A 20,957-nucleotide genomic window follows, 5' to 3' on the forward strand; every position below is an offset into this window, starting at 1 on the left:
TTACGGTCCATAGTGTTTTTTCTTCCTTCTATGTTACAAATTGTGTGTTCACAAAAATTGTGTTTTCCGGCGATCTCTTTTTACCTACCAACGAACTTTTTCCGGTGATCTCTTTTTACCTACCAACGAACTTTTTCCGGTGACCTTTTCTGGCGAACATTTCTAGTATCGGTGGAATGGTGGTGGCTTTTGAGATCCAGGGTTTTGAATTGTAGAAGCCTAGGAGGTGGGTTAATGAGATGAAAGTGGTGGACCATAAATGCTCTCTTTCTTAGAAACTACCAAATTTCTTATTTGAGCTCAACCCTAGTTATACATTCCAAAATATTCAAGAAAGCCTTGACATTCTATAGATAATAAAAATTGCATCTTCTAGACCATAAGGGAGGTGTAGAAATGACATGAGTTTAGGCGCCCGTAGGGTTAAGGAAGGGAGTTGTTAATCATACATCCTTTAATTCTTTAGAGAGGGTATACATAAAAGATAAAACGTGTGTTAAAAGGGTGTATGAATATCAAAAAGGGTGTCTGTATAACCTATGCCTTAAAGAATGGACATGACATGCAAGCTGGGATATTTATGCATAGAGAGTTTCCCGTATGAGGAGAATGGACAAAGAATTGGTAAACGCGTGAGTGGATTGAGCGACACCATGAGCTAGTGTAGAGGCTCTAGGATTCCAGGAACACCGCGCTAATGGGGCAGGGAGCAAGGATAGATCAGGCATATATAACACATAGCCTTATAATCCACCAAACGCATAGTTAAGCAAGATTAATTTTATTTAGAAGATTAAGAAAGTGTTGAACAAAAACTTTAAAATAATATTGGTTGGTGTCATAAAAATATACCGATGATGTGTAATATGGGCATTTAGACGTTTAGAACTAGATGTTAAAGTTGTTAGAATTATAATCATGGTTGCAAAAGCCTAGGCGTCGAGTTCACTGGTCGGTACCTCCACCGACTAGTCACTGATTGATTGGTATTTGGCCAAAACCTATCAAAATTAAAAATTTGTATATAAAATTTGATATATGTATGTAAATTTGATAATTTACTTACAATTTTAATGTAATTAATCACGATTAGTCGCTAATTCATACCTCACCGGTTGATTAAGGTCTAGCAAGTTCTGCACCCCTAATTAGTGGAAGTATGTGTGCATACTAAGATTAAAATGTCAACCAAACTTGAGATCTTATATGAAAGGAACATCAGAGAAATTTCACAAATGAACCCTGTATATAACAATTGAATAATCAAATTAAAGCTAGAAAACTAAATCAATTGAAAATTTGATCTTTTATGATTTATATAATCGTCTATATGTAGTTAGTGGTGCATGAAACCGAAATAACCAAATTATGTTTTCGTAAAACCAGACTTTCAATTCAGTTTTGGTTTGAATGTTATAAAACTTGAAAAACCGAATTATAGATTTCCATTTCTTTTAAGTAAATTATAAAACGAGAATAATTTAGTCAAAATGTATTATAATAAGGCAAATTGGAGTTTAATAATCCCAATTAAATGTTATTGGCTGATAATAATCCCAACTTAGTTTATTCCCACCGATGGTCCCAAACTTAAAAATAATTGGCTCTTAGTGGTTCCCCGTTAAAAAAAAAACCTAACGACGTTTAAGTTTTTTCCAAATTTCGAATTCAATTTTAGGGTTTTTGATCGAAAGAAGAATACGAGTCGATTGATGTCAATCTTAACTCGAAACAATACTACAAACGGCTTAATTTTTGTTAATTTGAATTTCAAACACCCAACTTGAAGCAATAATCAAGTTGTTTGGAGTATCGTTTCGAGTTAAGTTTACATCAATCGACTCGTCTCATCCTTCAATAAAAAACCCTAAAAAATTTGTTAAACTAAGTTTTACATTAATTGACTCGTCTCCTCCTTTCAATAAGAAACCCTTAAAATTTTGTTAAGCTAAGTTTTACATCAATCGACTCGTCTTCTCCTTTCAATCAAAAACCCTAAAAAATTTGTTTGAAATTCTGAAGAAAAAAAAACTTAACGCCATTTGGTTTTTTTAAGGGAGGACTACTGAGAGCTAACTTTTTAAAATTTAGGACCACCCGTAGGAATAAACTAAGTTATGATTATTATTAACCAATAACATTTAGTTGGTATTATTAAAATCCAATTTGTCCAATAATTATAATAAAACAGATAACATTTACCAAAATGATACAAGGCCAAATTTAAAACAACCAAATGATACAAGGCCAAATTTAAAACAACTGGTCAAATATTTTTCAGCCCAAAATTTTCAAAAACCGAACGGTTTTAGAAAACTAAAATACCAAAATTTTGGTTTTTGATTCGGCTTTAATGACCAAGCCTCAAAACACAAACTATTTAAACAAAATCTAACTGGCTAATCGGAAAGATATCACATGCCATGATAACCAAGTTGTGGACATTGAAGTTGACCGGTGAGGGTAAAAGGAAACTGAGATTCCAAGTTTCCAAAATTGCACATATTATCAACCAGCAAACTAGCAAAGTCTTAACAGGTTTTACACATGTCCATAGGAGCATACACATCTAACATGTAAAACGACAGCCCTAAGAAACAACTCAAAAACATAATTACACAACTCTTAACCTCAACACGGGCCAGGTGAGGATATAGTCAACACTGGTCAAAAAGCCTCATTCCTTTGAAGATATATGTTAAAGTATAATACATCATCTTTCTAAATACACAGCTAGCTCAGCATTTTCATTTGCAAGATATTTCCAGCATCTCATTCTGCAAACCACAATTACATCATAATCACATCATAACATGCATGCATTCAAGAACAGCACATAATATCATATAACCACTGTCATTCAAAATGATTAGTCACCAATTAAAAATATTACCCTTGTGAAAGTATCAACAACCCCAGTCACCAAGCGAGGAAGATGAAGGTTTTTCTGCTACACGATTAAACAAATAAATAAATCAGAAAGCTACTACACTTGTTCTCGATAATCTTGATGAAACTCACCAAGGCATGTAATTGATTCTGGAGAAATGAAACCCTGATTCTCTTTTTCACCAGATTCGACTTGCTTTTGAGTTTCATGTGAGTTTTGTTTTTGTGCATTTAGAGTCTTGCTTCTTTTGTGCAATTGACCATCGTTAACTGAATTATCCTCTAGACTTTTCCGGGCATTCTTAGTATGATTTCTAGCACACTTAACATATACAAATATTGTTAAAATAATATTATTTGCACCTACAAAAGATTTGAGAATAAATTTGTAACTTGCCTCTTTTAGCTTCATAGTGCTTTTTCTATAAAGCAAAGCAGGAAGTAAGATACTAGTTGGGGTGTGTGACACGGGCATTCCACTATTTTTGTTTTCCACTAGATACTTGGATCCCAAGTTAGCCAGAACATGCAACCTCTACAAGATACTGGAATCATGAATCCTTATCATGATACATTAGCATATAATGTAAAAAAAGGCTAAAACTTACAGAGGTTTTGTCAACATCAACTGCATCTTCAGCCATCTTGATAGCATTAAATATATTATGCAAGTCAGAAACAACAGCATTGATTCGATCCTTATCACCGTCTACAAAAGACGGGTTGAGTAGTGCATCGATGGTAAAAGCAATTGGGCTGAAAAAATAAAGGAGGTGTGTTAGATAGATGTGGAAACGAGTGGGTTGGATAACAGGTCAAAACCAGGTCTTGTCAAACAGGTGCTTCTGTACATTTTGATAAACTTACACGGATGGTCCACGTTGTATGTCCAAATTTTGGTTTTGGTCCCCAAGTTCTAGAAACTACATACTTGGACCAAAACTATGCATGAATTTAATATGTTTGGTCCCTGAAGTTGATGCCCTTATTTTCTGTTAAGTGCGTATGAAATGACCAAATAATCCTTGGAATATTAAAAGAAAAGAAACAACCCTGATTGGCATGTTTCAATATAGATTAATTTGTCATGTGGGACCCACCACTAATATATTTACTATTATCTTACTAAAAAAAGAGGTGAGCACTGAAACTTAGATTTTTTTTTAATTTTATTAAAACATTTGAAAGGTATTTTGGTCATTTCACACACACTTAACAAAAAGCGTTGACAGATATCCACTTTAAGAACGTAACACGTTATATTCGTGCATAGATTTGGTCCAATCGTGTAATTTCTCAAACTTTGGGACCAAAACCAAAATTTGGACATGCCATAGGGACCATTCGTGTAACTTTTTCTTTAATTAATTTGTGTTAAATATTAATACAAAAACGATATTACTTCTATTACATTCTAACTTTATTTAAATATAACGATTTAAGAGGTCAGTTAAAAATTCACTTTGACCCTTTTTAGCTTAATATTTTGGACCCATTAAAATAAAACATTGCCAAATTTGAACCACTGATTAGTAAATAAAAATATCAACATGTTAACTTACCTGAAAAAAGAACCAAAATTCTCTTCATTTTCAGAATCTTGTGAAGGAAAACCAGTATCATGGGCAAGAATGTGAATTAAAAACATCACTGAGCATACTGGATTATCAGTAGCATCACGCTTTACAGTTTTAGTCCGGGCCACTTTAGCTTCTAAGTGACGGCTTTTAATAATTTCCTCCATATAATTTAGTGACTACAAAGAAAATGGTATTAAAAAATAAATCATGAAAAACAAATTAATCACAATTTAACATACCTCATCTTTTGGAGAACCTTCCAACGAATCAGAAGCAGCCAATGCAAAAGCGCATGCATATTTGCAATGAAGAACGTTATTTTTTAAAAGCTTATATGTTTTCTTAAGAAACGACTTCCGTACCAGAGAAGAATGATCCTGAAAAGAGGCAACTTTGATGATATCATATTTCTTTCATACTGATTATTTATATTTATAATTTGTATATAAAATAAGAGAATTCATCTACACTCCTAGTTTCATTTCAGAACTCCAAAAAAGTTAAGAACTTCTACGAACTCATAAGAACCAAACATTTTTTTATTTTTTTTCATATATTAACATTGTTTGAGACTAGTTTTATCATATTTTATATATAACTTTTTTATTACATATATAAATCACAAGTTTACAGATGTGTGTAAAAACTAATTTTCATAATTGTAATCGTAAATATAGATATAAAAAGTGATAAAACAACACTCAAATAACATTTACAAATTTTTTTATAGAAAACGTTAGTTACTAAGAAAGAGTTCCTTCAAGTTCTTAAATAATTTAAGAGTTCTGCAATGAAACTCATCCTATATATATATATATATATATATATATCCCAATGCAAACATAAAATATCATATATGGCCTTAAAAACTAGTTTTTCCATATTTTATATATAATTTTTTTTATTACATATATAAATCACAAGTTTACAGATGTGTGTAAACACTAATTTTCATAATTGTAATCGTAAATATAGATATAAAAAGTGATAAAACAACACTCAAATAACATTTACAGATTTTTTTATAGAAAACGTTAGTTACTAAGAAAGAGTTCCTTCAAGTTCTTAAATAATTTAAGAGTTCTGTAATGATACTCATATATATATATATATATATATATATATTATATATATATAAACTAGTTGAATACCATACTTACCCATATTTAACCTTAATACAGATTTGAATTATAACATATCTTATTTAATAACTTTAAAGTTAAGTGTAGGTAAACACGTAACATTAGAGTTTTAGAAAATAAGGGTATAATGGTCATTTCTTAACTTGTTTCTAGTGAAATGGGTAAAATTGAGATTTTAACTAGTTTTTAAGGGGCATATATGATACTTTAAGGGGCTGTTTGGTTCATTCAGATCTGAATCAGATCTGAATGAGCATCTGTCCCATTCAGCAACAACAGTATGTCTGAATGATTCAGACCTAATAATTTTAGCCATTTAGATGTTTTTCTGTTTAGAACCAAACAGTCTGAAGTCTGAATGAATCAGATGTATCTGAATGGTTCCATTCATATGTAAACAAACAGCCCCTAAGTTAAGATTGGGTGTGCGTGTGTGTGTGTGTGATAGTTTGGAAGATTTAGGGGTATATATAAAATTCTCAAAAACAAAACAATAAAAAGATTCCAACCTTGGCCATCAAGACTGTCTGACAGTAAATATCTGCAGGAATATGCAGGTCCCATAATTGAGAAAGGTGGAGAACAGATGTAGCTGCAGCTAATCTGAGATGATCTTTGTCATTTTTACTGTATTACACAAAGCATGGGGTTAGACAAAAACTGGCATTTTCCATTTATGCACTATTAAATGGTTAGATGCATGTGGTTCATGTTGTATACAAGTAAAATTTTCATAAATTCCAATAATATGAATATATCTACTAACTAAACTCAAATATACACTCAAAATTACACCACTTCAACTTTGCTTCAAAAAGACCCATACCTAATGAGTGTGCCATTGGAAATCTCACCCCTTGAAAGCATCGGTGATATAATGCCAAGTAATTCATCTATTTGACGAGTGACACCTGTGCGCTGATTTGGCAAAAAGCTTTTGACGAGTGTTTTAAGCCCAAATATCTGAAAAAGGAAACATTCAAAAGCCAACTTTATAAAGTTACAAGAATATACCTAAAAATGTATTGCACAACATATAAATAATTCTCATAACATGGTCAAAAGGTCAAGCAATGCTGCACACCTTCAATTTGCAAGAAGTACTGGAATCGCATGCAAGACCGGATGAACCTTGAATGTTTGACCTTCCAACCTAATGATAGAATTCAGGTGATATTTTATACCATGTTTATAGGTAAAAATGATTAGAAAAAAGGTAGTACGACAAACAAAAATAAAAATACCTCTTTTACTAGAAAGATATTGTCAAAAATATAACGAGTGATCTCTTCAGCATGGGATTCAAATGCAGAAATAGAATGCTGAGCCATGCAACCCAAAGACTGTAAAACCGTAGGGGTATGCTGCCCACTTTCAAGAGCATCCACAAGCGTCTAGAAACAATAAGATATTGTAGAGTGTATGAGTTTATAATAAAGAATAACATATGCAAAAAGTGTTGATTTCACTCGTAATCTAATAGATCGTAGACTGTGACCTATAATAAATAAAGTAGCTAGGGGGCACTTGATTAAAGAGGGGGGGGGGATACTACAGAAGGTGTTGAGCATTCCTTTGTTGTTGGTATTATTACCTTTCTTATTAATCTTATTAATGTTATTTGGTTCATACAGCTAACTGTCATAGTGTCATATATATATAAATACATATGCAAACACACATTTTATATGAAATTATGAATATTTATGAACAAATACTATGCTTAATTATTAATAAGTATATACATTAACATAGCAAATATGCAAATATTAAAGTTATATATATTAATATAACTTACATACATGCATACAATGTAATATACTTGGATATATCTAAACATTAAAAATATAAATAAAGATTAATATTCATGTTTGTAAATATAAGAAATATTTACTATTAGGTTATGTATGTGTGTATATGCAATCATGTATATGTATATGCATTAAAAAAATGACAAACTTTTTACCACAATAATTTTACCATACCTTGCACTTGCAAGGATTTAAACCCATCCCACACTTGTGAGAGGGCAAACACCATACCACTAGACCAATTGGTTATGGGTAATTATTAAAATATTTGTGTATATCATATATGTTATTTGTAAAAAGAAGGGTTTGTTGAGCTCAAAGTCTCATTGGAAGAGAGAGACCTCTCTATCTCCCGGGATAAAGTAAGGTTTGCCCTCGCCTCATCCTGCCAAGATCATACCTTACAAAAGATAGATAAAGAAAGTATAAATGTAAAAAATATTAATTGATTTGTTTAAAAATAAATTTAAAAAGAGTTTTACATTTATACTTACTATTTTCTATAGATCCTTACCCTCTAACATGTCCAGCCAAGCACCCCCTTAAAAGAAAAAGAAAAGGCTAATATAATTAAACCTTGCACATGTATGAGAAAGTGAACTGTTGAGAAGTAGCAATTAATTCACTGATTGCAGAGATTGCAAGCTTCGCCTGCGCACGAGTTCCATTTAAGCAGATCCTCTCTAAGAACGGGTAGATAACACTACACATAACATATTGCATGTTTAACTTCAAGTCAAGAAAACATAGTGCCACAAAAAGATAACATTAGGATTGGCTAAAGTCAATGGTGGATTACTTGAGGTCAACAGAAATATGAGGTCCAGCTTTAACTAACATTTGAAGCAGCTCATTACAAAATGGTGATTTCTCTTCAAACAACAGTGTGCAGAACTGCTCCTCAGAACCTCTCAGAAGTAGCGGGAAAACGGTAACAATAATCTAAACAAAAATCATAAAGTTTAGTTAGTTTAAAACATAAGGCAGAGTTCTGCTAGTTTAGTTATTTAAATATTAATTGATGCATTTTATACACATTGAATCCAATACCATAAGAAGTGACACACAAGCCTTCTTTAAATTGCTCTGTCCAAATTTGTCTTCAGAAAGATGATCAAGTATGCATTTCACGTGATCAGAACTGAAGATATTTAACGAACATTTTGTGGCAAGTGATTGTAGAAATTCAAAATCCGTACGCAGGCCCTTGATCTTCCTGACAAAAGTATCCTTTATACCGAGAAAAAAATATATATTATTACACTTTTATTAAACAATATATTATTGTTTTAAGAGCAGAAACAAATACTGCTTACTCTGATGATTTGTGAACTTTCATACTTCGGTTCATTCATAATATCTTTGATTGTGTTAAAAATGTCAAGATCTTTCACCAAATGTAACTTACTAAAGCACTCTTCTGCTTTGACTTTCACAGGGAAGCATTCTGACATTTTTGCAAACAACTTTTTGATTACTTCTTCTTCTTGCCCAAATACATTCTGCTGAGCGAGAGACATTATTAGACACTACATACACTGAACAAGAAAAGAGTAATAGAAAAGTAACTATTAAACTTGACTTTTTGATATATATGTGACGCTATACTATATAATATAGCAGCATAAAATAAACATTTTAAAACCTTTGATTTTGTCTGAATATCCAGGTAATTCTGAATCCCAGATTGCAACCTTCTTTTCTGACACAAAACAGCGGTTAGTGCCTTCTCATGAGCGGGGGTAAAAATGCCATTCTTGTGAGCTGATTCCGAATGTGAAAACAGAAAAATCCAGTGCCTAATTCTCTCCTCAATCGAAAGTGAAACGGGAAACAAATCCTCTTCAAGCACATGTTCTATGTTCTGAACACTGAGAAACACATTTCACAAAAAGTTACTGTATGAAAACATTAATACTTGACAAATTATGTGACAATCATTTAATAAACATACCCAAACTCTGCGTCGTTGTCATAGCAAAGTAACAGAATACCACATAAGATTTCTTCGAAGTCAACACTCAGTTGAAATATGCCTTCAGAACATCTAATGCAATAATCATGATAGGCGCCTAATAGCAGTTGCATTGCTTTCTTTCTAACAAATACCTTCATAAAAGAAAACAAATAAAAATAAGTTGTAAGAAAAATTAATCAACAATTATTAATTAAAATACTTTGGTTATAAATAAAAACCTTTTTATCACGCAATCTTTTAGCAGCCTGAGCTATCATTTCAGACGGTACCGGTCTGAAATTAGACTTTGCAAGATCACACACCACAGCAACTGCTTGTGTTCTCACTTTATCATCAAAGTCCAAAAGGCGACCTTCAAGGGCAGCTAAGAGAACACACAAATAAAATTAATATTTACATAAATTACCAAAAATAAAACGTTAAAAAGCAGTTAACTTGCTAACTTACACAGAACCATAGTTGATTCCTCTCCTGGTGGATTGATTAAATAAAAAGATTTAGCACATAATACCGCAATAAGCCTAACTGCAGCTGATTTATCAGAAAATCTATTTATAAACTCCATAAAAAGATTGTGGTTTTCTTGTGCAACATGATGTCCGGGAATTGAAAAAAGTTTTCCAACACACTTGACAGCTGCTATCCGAACATCAACCTGATCAGTCTGTAAATTATAAAATAAATTTAAAAAAACAAATAAGTTGATAAAGTGGGACGTAATAATTTGAGTTTGCAAAGCAGAAAAAGAAAGACGGACCAATAATTCTTGAGTTAAGTTTGGTACAACATCAATAATCATTTCTGGAGCACACTGAATGAGTTCATATATGATAGCATGATATGATCCTTTGAGCTCACTGTTAACATTGTCTCGATCGAAAATACAACGGTTAAGAAAACGACGAATAGACGGTGCAAGGTCCTCTTTGCAATTGTCAATAACAGAAACCGCCAGCTGCAAAGAAGCTGGGGATGTGTCCTGAAAAACGGGAGTAAATGATTGACTATTGGACACGATTATACCAGCATAACTTTACAATAATAAGACAACGAACGAATAAAGCATGTGTAGCTAATAGTAGCAAATTACCTTTTTGTCCTTTAAAAGATTACGCAAAATTACTTCTGTAAGTGCTTGAAAAAGTTTCTCCTCTAAATCTTTCTCCTTTAAAATAGATGACATTATCGATGACATTGCACCAAATACATTTGAAGAATGTTCTTTCCTGCAAAGCAACCCTTACTATGACTTCAACAATATAAATAGTCAACGATGCATAAACGATTATTATTTAAAACTCTAAATACTTAACGCGATGATTAATTTGCATACTGCAAACTTACAAACAAGCAAAACGCACAAATAAAGCATATGAAATATGAATAAAAAAGACTTCCACTCATATATGATAACACTGTTAATACCTTATCACACCAAAGAATATATTGAACATCTTCGGGACTAAATCTTCACATGCATCCAACATTCGCAACCAAATTTTGAATTTTTCAATAGCCTCCAATATCTCTACCCTCCTTGAGTAATATGGACTTTTTGCATCAGCAAGCTCCCCAAACGTACCCAGTAAGAGTTGAAAGATGCTCTGAAAATCGAGATTAAATATCAGATACGTCAATAAAACACTAAAAATGCATTTGAGTCATTTACCCTGAAATCTGCATCACTAAAACCAGGTTCTGGAGAAAGAATCCTAAGTATTTCACATACACAGATGGAAACAAAATGCCTAACATCTTTGTCCTTGTGCTGCAGCAAGCCATGTTTGAATATAGAATCACTCAAGGGCTTTACAACAGGCTTTAGTAGAGCTGTTTGTGCTTTTAACTCTGGCAATGCACTTGCTGCTGGCTGCCAGAAACCAAGATACGCATAACGTTAAAGAATTAAAGAGCCATTTTTCATAACAAAAAACTAAGTATCATCACAGTTTCTTTCAACTTGCTACTCATGATGTAATCATTTGCAAACAAGCCAAGCTGAGCCTGAGCTCGAGCCCGGCTCCTTTAACTTACACAGAGCTCGAGCTCGACTCATTTCAATCTCTATTTCTAAAGCTCAAGCTCGGTTCATGAGAAGTTTTTCAAGCTCGGGCTTGGCTCATTTACTATATATTAATTAATTTTTATATATTTGTAATTATTATTATATATATATTTTTCAATTATATTAAGTTCATATATAACAATATATATTATTTAGCTATTTTTTCATAACACTGCATTTATTAATTAATAACTATATATAAGTTAAATAAATGACAGGCTCGTTCAGGCTCGTGAGAACTCAATAAGTTAAGCTCGGGCTCATTTTAGCTCGGCTCGATTGAGCTTTCTCACGAGCAGCTCGGCTTATTTGCACCCCTAAAGTTAACTAAACCAAGCCGAATTCAGTTACGTGTCAACAATATCATTCAAAACATGAAATATCCTCAACATAACTATAACAACTTGTCAAATGTCAATGTTTTTCATTACATCAATTCTCACAACAAAAACAACCAATAGAACCAACTGCATGTACAATCCACTAAACCAATTCACACCACAAACCATAAAACTAACAACAGAACACACTGTCTTAGTTCAACACGTCTACATTTCATAGCCAACAACTCAAATTAGGGTTTCAGTAAATATACACCTGTAAAAACTCGAATTCGAATAAATAGAGCTAATTATAACTTGAATTTACAGAAACAGGCTCTGCATGCAGGTATAGAACACAGATCAAGTGGTTGCAGATGAGATATAATAAGTAGGAAAGCTTACTCGGAGTATTTTAATGAGGAGGTCTTTGTTAGGGCAGTCCTTTTTGGCGGCGAGTTGTTTTCCGGCGTCTCGAATTAGCGTCGATGCGGCGTTGCCGTCGGCATCCGCCATTGGTAGAGTGTGGTTTGGGAGGGAAGTGTGTTTTTTTTTCAATAGTGTGTGAAATGAATGCTGAATGGGGTTTGTAATTTATAAACCTGGAATTGGGGTTAATTGTTATTGGATTCCATTTTTTTATTGTGTTTAGGTGGTTAAATATGTTTGAATTGAAAGGTTGGCCCTATTTGTTTTTGCATCTTTTATTTGAATAGAGGAACACGTCTGATTCGGTCAGACGTAATCAGACGTGGGGCTGTTTGTTTTTTTTCTGGCATTAAGAGGTTCAGCGTCTTAATAGCATCTGAACCAGTAAAAGCTTTTAGTGGCATTAAGAGGTTCAACGTCTTAATGACATTATCGATAGATGTTTTCCTCTATTCAGAGAAAAGAGGCAAAAACAAACAGGGCCTTACATCTCAAAAACTCACTTACATCTTCACTTATCTTTTACAACCACTCCACCGCCCACCACCACTACAATCGTTCCCCACTGCCACCAGCCAGAAAATTCCGGCCAAAAATTTTTGTCGGAAAATAGTCTCCGGGAATTTTGGCCGGAAAATAGTCGCCTTAAAAAGCACAATGGAAAACACAATGAAAAAACACAATGTAAAAAAACGTAATGAAAAACACAATTTTGTAAAGGGATTACTCTATAGAATGGTAATCAACTTTAAAAGTTGTTCCAATCATGTCACTGATAAAAACTTTTGTTCCAATCAGGTCATTGAACTTTCATTTTTGTTCCAATCCTAGATATTTTACCTATATAGCAGGTAATCTAGGTTTTTTTTTTTATTTTTCAATATTTTTACTTTGCATAATAACTTTTAAACTTTTAAAGGTTGCGAAAATTAGTAAAAATGCGAAATATAATTTTAAAATTCCGAAAATTTGCAAAAAAAATCGAAAAATTGCAATGAATTGGAAAAATTGAAAAAAAAATGTTCAAAACGGATTGAAACGAGTTACATGTTCGGGTTAGAACGGGTCAAGATCGGAACTGGTCAAAACGGGTTTCGGGTCAGTTTTTTTTTACCAACGAATCAGCGCGTTTTCAACACGTTACGGCTCGTTTTAACAGCAAAAGCTCGTTTAAGCGATTTTTTCAGTTCGTTTCAGCACCTAACAGCTCGTTTAAGCGATTTTTCAGCTCGTTTCAGCTCCTAACAGCTCGTTTAAGCGATTTTTCAGCTCGTTTCAGCTTCTAACAGCTCGTTTAAGCTATTTTTCAGCTCGTTTCAGCTCCTAACAGCTCGTTTAAGCGATTTTTCAGCTCGTTTCAGCACCTAACAGCTCGTTTAAGCGATTTTCAGCTCGTTTCAGCACCTAACAGCTCGTTTAAGCTATTTTTCAGCTCGTTTCAACACCTAACAGCTTGTTTAAGCAATTTCAGCTTGTTTCAGCACCTAACAGCTCGTTTAAGCGGTTTTTCAGCTCGTTTCAGCACCTAACAGCTCGTTTAAGCGATTTTTCAGCTCGTTTCAGCACCTAACAGCTCATTTAAGCAAGTTTTCAGCTCTTTTCAGCACCCAACAGCTCGTTTAAGCGATTTTTCAACCCTTTTCAGCACCCAACAACTCATTTAAGCGAGTTTTCAGCTCGTTTCAGCACCTAACAACTCGTTTAAGCGATTTTCAGCTCGTTTCAGCACCTAACAGCTCATTTAAGCGATTTTTCAGTTCGTTTCAGCACCTAACAGCTCGTTTAAGCGATTTTTTCAGTTCGTTTTCAGTTCGTTTAAGCTGAAAAATCGCTTAAACGAGCTGTTAGGTGCTGAAACGAACTGAAAAATCGCTTAAACGAGATGTTAGGTGCTGAAACAAACTGAAAATCGCTTTAACGAGCTGTTAAGTGCTGAAACGAGCTGAAAAATCGCTTAAACGAGCTGTTATGTGCTTAAACGAGCTGTTAGGTGCTGAAACGAGCTCAAAAATCGCTTAAACGAGCTGTTAGGTGCTGAAACGAGCTGAAAATCGCTTAAACAAGCTGTTAGTTGCTGAAACAAGCTGAAAACTTAAACGAGCTGTTAAGTGCTAAAACGAACCGAAAAAAACGCTTAAACAAGCCTTTGCTGTTAAAATGAACTGCAACGTGTTGAAAACGCGCTGATTCGTTGGTCCAAAAAAAACTGACCCGAAACCCGTTTGACCTGTTCCGACCTTGACTTGTTCTAACCCGAATCTGTTGATCCTATAACACGTTCCTACCCGTTTTGAAAAATTTTTAATTTTTTTACAATTTTTGTAATTTATTGCAATTTTCAAACTTTTTTTTTGCAAATTTTCGGAATTTTAAAATTATATTTCGCATTTTTACTAATTTTCGTAACCTTTAAAATTTATTATGCAAAGTAAAAAATATTGAAAAAAAAAAAACCTAGATTACCTGCTATCCAGGTAAAATATCTAGGATTTGAACAAAAATGAAAGTTCAATTACCTGATTGGAACAAAAGTTTTTATCAGTGACATGATTGGAACAACTTTCAAAGTTGATTACTATTCTATAGAGTAATCCCTTTACAAAATTGTGTTTTTCATTACGTTTTTTTACATTGTGTTTTTTCATAGTGTTTTCCATTGTGCTTTTTATGGCGACTATTTTCCAGCCAAAATTCCCGGCGACTATTTTCCGACAAAAATTTTTGGAACAAAAGTTTTTATCAGTGACCTGATTGGAACAACTTTCAAAGTTGGTAACTATTCTATAGAGTAATCCCTTTTGTAAACACACAAGTATAGGTAAAACACAATTTGTAAAAACACACAAATCTTTTTTAATATTTAAATAGCAATATAGTATTATGGTACTCATATAAAAGCTAAAAAAACGTCTGTTACTATTGTGATTTTATTTTTTTTTTTAAATGTCATACAAAAAAGTTATGTACATTTTAAAATAATTGAGGAATTGAAATGTATCTGACGGTAAAAAAAGGTTAACAAATGTACTATCTATATTATGGCATTCCCTTTATTTAACACTTGATTTCACAATGGATGTGCAAGATATCGAAAAAACCGATCTCGAACTGAAAAGGCCAAAAAACCTACACATCTCAATTATAGGAACCCAAACATAAAAAAATATAATGATCGTGACAAACTAATATATGTGTATTAAATCAAAACAAATCATGTTAAAAAATAAAACAAATCATTACAAAATATAAAACAACAAAACAATCTAATATAACTATACTAATAAAAGAAAATAATGAGGATTATGTGGCAATCTCACATTTATTCTTGGTCTAATTTATCTTCTCATTTATCCTACATATCCATGGGTTATGGGGCAAAACCAATTTGACAAATGAGTTATAATTTCCATTCTAACTCTCTAATCTCTCACCTTATTCATCCAAGCTATCCATGGATTACTAATCAAAATAATTTTGAAAAATGGTTATAATAATTCTTTAATTTTTCATCTTATTTATCTTACATATTCATGGGTCATGGGTCAAAACAATTTTGAAAAATGAGTTATAACTTTTCTTATAATTCTCTAATCTCCCATCTCATTCATCATAGCTATCATTAGGTAATGGGTCAAAACAATTATGACAAGTGTTGTATATATAGAGATTTTTTCGAATTTGTAAATTTGATATTTTAAACTTCTGTTGTTTGTGCTATATATTGTATCTTATTTGTAGCTTTAATTTTGTTCATTTCTTTTAAATAATGAACCTTGTTAATTTTATTATATAACAAATCCTGTATAATACACGGGTTCAAAAGCTAGTTAAAAATAAAAACTTAAATAAACTCTCAGAGCTCAACCTAGTTTACACTAAGGGTGAAAACAAACTTCTAAATTAGAAACGATGACTAAGAATCTTCATTGTGAATGGCTATATTCAAATACTAGGATAATAACCTGTGTTACACACGGGTAGAAAAAAATGCAAATGTCATATTTATTAGAAAAAATGATAGATTTACTAGAACTATAACACATTATATAGTGATTTTAATTCAAATACTTAATTCAATATTCATGACATAGAAAATATTACAATTACAAAAGAATTAAAACTTTTCCTATAGCTCTACCTACATCTTCCCACGAACCAACCAAACCAAATTTATGAGAAGTTGGTTTGACCATATTTATATTAAATATCCATGTGATCCTGTCCCGCAGAAACAACAATATTCTCATTTCCAGGCATTGACTTGAAGTAGCATGCAATTTGATCACCCCTCAATAGCTAATATACATTGGAAATAATTGTAATTAAAATAATATTAACGTGTAAAAACATCATCATTAAAATATTCATTAAATTTAAGAGACCATTGCTTACAAGATATTTTAGAGTGGGATAATGAATGATCACATCAAGATCATTAAAATATTATTTAAATTTATTGACACGTGGACATCACGGGTGGAAATTTATACAATGTTTATTAAACACATAGGGGGTAAGATTATTGTGAGTGAATATGAAGTTTGGACAATTTGTATAATATGATTTTACGAATAACTATCTAAATGATGATATATATAATTGAAAACTATTAATTATTGTAATGTTGGATATAACATGTCACACCCCGACCAAAGGCGGCGGAACATGTCGGGATCCGACAGATTGCCCATAAGCGCATGACACTAATTTAAAGCGACAATATTTAACAAAACTCATTTAATTTCACAACATCAAAACGTCACATAACAATATTCATAAGATAGTCATAACAAGATATAACAGAATATAGTAAATTAAATATTGTTCATTGTTGCAAATATCCTAAAGGTCTTGACAATGTTTTCACCACGATCTCGAATCAACCTATATGCACCCCTGTAACATTGCATAAAATAAAGGTTATCAACACAAAGGTTGGTGAGCAATTCATAGTTTTGAACAAATATGTATACAATAAAAAATGCCACAACTTGTATACGAAACAATAAATAATAGCAATAATTTGGATAAAAGTGAGATCGCTAATAAGAATATATTAGCAACACCTTGCTATAAGGGGATGCCAAATGGTCTAGGATTTAGAGTTGTCTTTAATAAGAATACATTAACGACATCTTGCTATAAGGGGATGCCAAATAGCCTAGGATTTATAGATCAACCAACCAAAAGCGGTAAACACATAAGCATGTAAGCATAGAACGCCAAATCGAGCATTCCTTTAAGTAAAGTATACAATGACGTTTGTGGTTTAAGACCCAAGTATAAAGCATTTAGTTTGGATAAGTATGAAATGTCATCCCCAAAACGAAAGATGGAAAACGGGGTATGAAAGTATTCACATTCAAGTATAAAACTTGATCGCTAAAAGATGGGAAATCGGATGGATGGAGTTTAACGAGCAAGGCCTAAATAAAATTAAAAGACATGAATTAGAAAGGTTGTTTTAGGAAAATTTAAAATAAAAATATAGGAAATGTAAACAATTAAAGTTTAAGGTTTAAAACGTAACTATTTAATAATTTATAAAAATGACCTTTTAAAATGTAAGTTTGCTCGAAACTGGGTTAAAGTATTTAACCTTAATATTTACTTAACCTATGTTAAGTAATAAGGTGGGTAAAATGTAAGAATACAAATCCCTTTAAAATAAAGATACTACAACGGGTTTTAACGAGTGTTCGGGTTGTTGGTTAGGGTCTTGACAATTGGTCAAACCCAAAGTCAACTTTCCAAAATAACAAATGTTATGAGATAACTCAATAAAATCTAATAATACTTAACCAAGTATGTAGTTCCATTGTTTTAGATCTAACAACGTACGTTAAGCCAGTGTTCGGTTTTGTCGGTCCCAACTTTGTTATGAAATTAAGTTGGACCCAACATTTCCAAGTACTTAAGAAAATAATTAAAATCAGTTTTTAAACTATTTTTAAATAAATATACAAGTCTTGATAGCTAAAAACACACTTGTGTGTCTTAAGCGAGTGAAAATCGGTTTAGTTCGGCTTGGTTCGGTTTCCATCTCACAATAAGTTCATAGATGGTTTCCAAATGCCCAAATATCAAAGAACTTGTATAATAATGATGAAACTTAAGTTTTATAACCAAAAAGTTAACAATAAAGTCTTTAAACAAAAGTTTGATTTTCGGTTCGGATCTAGGTTTGGGTTAAGACCGAGGTTAGATTCTACAAACCCATAACCATAGAACTTATAAAAATGATTTTAGAAACTTAAATCTAACAATAAGCATGTTTAAACAATTATTTAACAAAAACTAGTAAACAAAGTTCGGTTTACGATTTAGAGCTATTTACGGTTAAACCGAGGCTAGACTCTTCAAACCCATAACCATGGAACTTCATAAATATGATGAACAAACTAAAATGAGTAGAAGTTAGTCATGGTTAGTATGTATAAACAAGTTATATAGGTATATATATCAAGAACACGAAGTCCTCCATGAAGCCTTGCCTTACGAGGTCCAAAACTTAACCAACCGGTGCGGATAAGTAACTACCAAAGGTGACAAGGGGTGTATATTATATATATGTTGTATGATGTGTGAAACGGTCTATTAAAATATAACCTAACCTAGACACTCTAGTTTAAAATTTATAAATCTAGACTATCCTAATGCTAGACCACTAGACAGGCGAGTGTACCTATCAACTGTAGTAAAGCCTAATGAAGTCCGGATATCAAACCCAAAGGACACTAGCGACACCTAAACTGGACTCTGACTAATAACTTAAATAAATTATTTTTATTGATTTTTGTCTTTTTTATTATTAAATATTAAATAATATAAAATAAATAATGCTTACTATAAACTAGACACAGACAAATAGAACTAGAACTCAAATAGGAGAAATAACTACCTAGGCAAGGAATCCTGCTAGTCAACTCGTAAACTCTCGGTAATGGATTAATGAATGGTACCGTATTCTAAAAATATGAAATTTAAGGAATAACTATAGTAAGCTAGATCACCTCCCGGTCTCACCAACAATACCTAAGAACCCTAAATATCATGTAAAGCTCAACGGTTTGATGGCTCGGATCACCTTCCGGTCTCACCTTACCTAACTATGCTAAGGTACCCAAAGATTAAATTACATCCCGGTCTCTATAATCACAAAACACCCTATGGCGTAAAGGGGTATTCTTATTTAATTCGGTTATAACTCGGATATGTAAGAATCTAAAGGAATCTAGGGTAACTCACTCCCGTGCAATCACTACCCAAACCTGCAAAAGACCAAAACAGTCGACACTTAATTACCTCCCGGTCTCTCGAGTGACACAATATAAGGTATCCCTAAACTCTCAATTACCGTTCATATGGAATACGTTAACTATAAACCATAAACTAGTTGTAACACACAGTAAACAACCTAATATGCATCCATACATGAAAGACATTCACAAAGACGCACATGGAACAAAAATTGATCATAAATTAACACCAAATACGCATATGCATCACAACCAAATAAAATAAAAACTTTACCAAAACATGAACCAATCAATAATAAATCCAAAACTAAAAATAAAACGAGTCTAAAAAGTAATCATCCAAACCCAGGCAGTATAATAATTTAGCCAATCATAATAATAATCGATGAAACAAAGATATAAAATAAAGTGCGGTTCATCGTAAAATAAAATAAATATGATTGAGCTACTAGCCTGCGAGCTTAAATTAATTGAGCAGCCTGCCTGCCTGCCTGCCTGCCTGCTTCTTTAAATATTCTGATTTTTGCCGTGGACTTTTGGTTCAGCAGTGTGCCTGGTTGCTTTGTTGTTTCCTTGAAATCCCACAACCTCACAACAGTCTAGGGACGCCCCGCCCCCTATTCACGTATGCCTTCTTTGACTTTTTGTCACAATCTGCCCATGGCAGGCGCCTCTCCTTTCACTCGTGACCTCCTTCTTCCCAATCAATCCTCATAATAATATTCGTTTCTTTCTTTTTATATGATTTATGGTCAAAACCCTTTTACTCTTTCACCTCTTAAAGTCCATTGGCCCAAAACTCTCTAGCCCAACGAATTGTTGATTTATTATTTTCTTTTATGGTGAACTTTGTTAATAATACCCCATCATGTACCACACTTCCATGCTCTCAATTTTGATTCCTGTACCAAACAAACACAGAACTGATGTATTTTAACAATTTAAAATTTGTACTTATAACAACTCGTTTAATATAAACTGCTTGAAAGATATTCTTTTTCATTTTAAATCAGTGTATATATTAGGGAATATCTCATAGAATAGCAACCAACTTTCAAAAGTGTTCCAATTAGGTCACTCGTGCATATTTTTCTCAAATCGGGTCACTAAATCTTCAAATCGAGTCTCACCGATTTTTTTGTTTGTTAAGAAAGAAATGGAGGATAAGATGTGGGGGTTGGAATTTGCAACATAGGTAGTTATATTTTTAAAAAAATAAAAAAACGTTAATTATATTAAAATTCAAAAACAAAAAATAAAATCCAGATTTCAATCAACGTCAACATAAAAAAAAGATAAAAAGATTTTCTATGTGAAACAAAAATTAAAAGCATTAAAAAAACATGTTAAAACTTTTAATTTAATAAAATATGAAAGTTGAGTGACCTAATTGGAACACTTTTTAAAGTTGAGTGACCTAATTGGAACACTTTTGAAACTTGGTTACTATTCAATCGGGAATATCTCATAGAATAGCAACCAAC

At 32.5% G+C, this 20,957-nt stretch overlaps 1 protein-coding gene across 1 annotated transcript; it reads right to left on the reverse strand.

Annotated features, from left to right (window-relative positions):
* Positions 1 to 2,444: 2,444 nt before the first annotated feature.
* On the reverse strand, positions 2,445 to 12,445 carry LOC143580813 (sister chromatid cohesion protein PDS5 homolog B-like). Its single transcript, XM_077063742.1, has 24 exons — positions 12,191 to 12,445; positions 11,070 to 11,270; positions 10,826 to 11,004; positions 10,491 to 10,626; positions 10,158 to 10,379; positions 9,848 to 10,064; positions 9,619 to 9,764; positions 9,377 to 9,531; positions 9,068 to 9,293; positions 8,739 to 8,924; positions 8,473 to 8,652; positions 8,222 to 8,364; positions 7,999 to 8,125; positions 6,856 to 7,005; positions 6,696 to 6,764; positions 6,438 to 6,574; positions 6,121 to 6,238; positions 4,709 to 4,846; positions 4,452 to 4,645; positions 3,498 to 3,645; positions 3,287 to 3,424; positions 3,022 to 3,211; positions 2,894 to 2,950; positions 2,445 to 2,777 (listed from the first exon to the last, which is right to left on the reverse strand). The coding sequence occupies exons 1-23, from the start codon at positions 12,299 to 12,301 to the stop codon at positions 2,907 to 2,909; spliced, it is 3,555 nt and encodes a 1,184-aa protein (XP_076919857.1). The 5' UTR covers positions 12,302 to 12,445; the 3' UTR covers positions 2,445 to 2,777; positions 2,894 to 2,906.
* Between the last annotated feature and the right edge of the window lie 8,512 nt (positions 12,446 to 20,957).

The sequence above is a fragment of the Bidens hawaiensis genome, unplaced genomic scaffold (genome assembly GCF_021521415.1).
Source record: "Bidens hawaiensis isolate Kalapana, Puna unplaced genomic scaffold, B.hawaiensis_p1.1 tig00030648_1, whole genome shotgun sequence".
NCBI lineage: Eukaryota > Viridiplantae > Streptophyta > Magnoliopsida > Asterales > Asteraceae > Bidens > Bidens hawaiensis.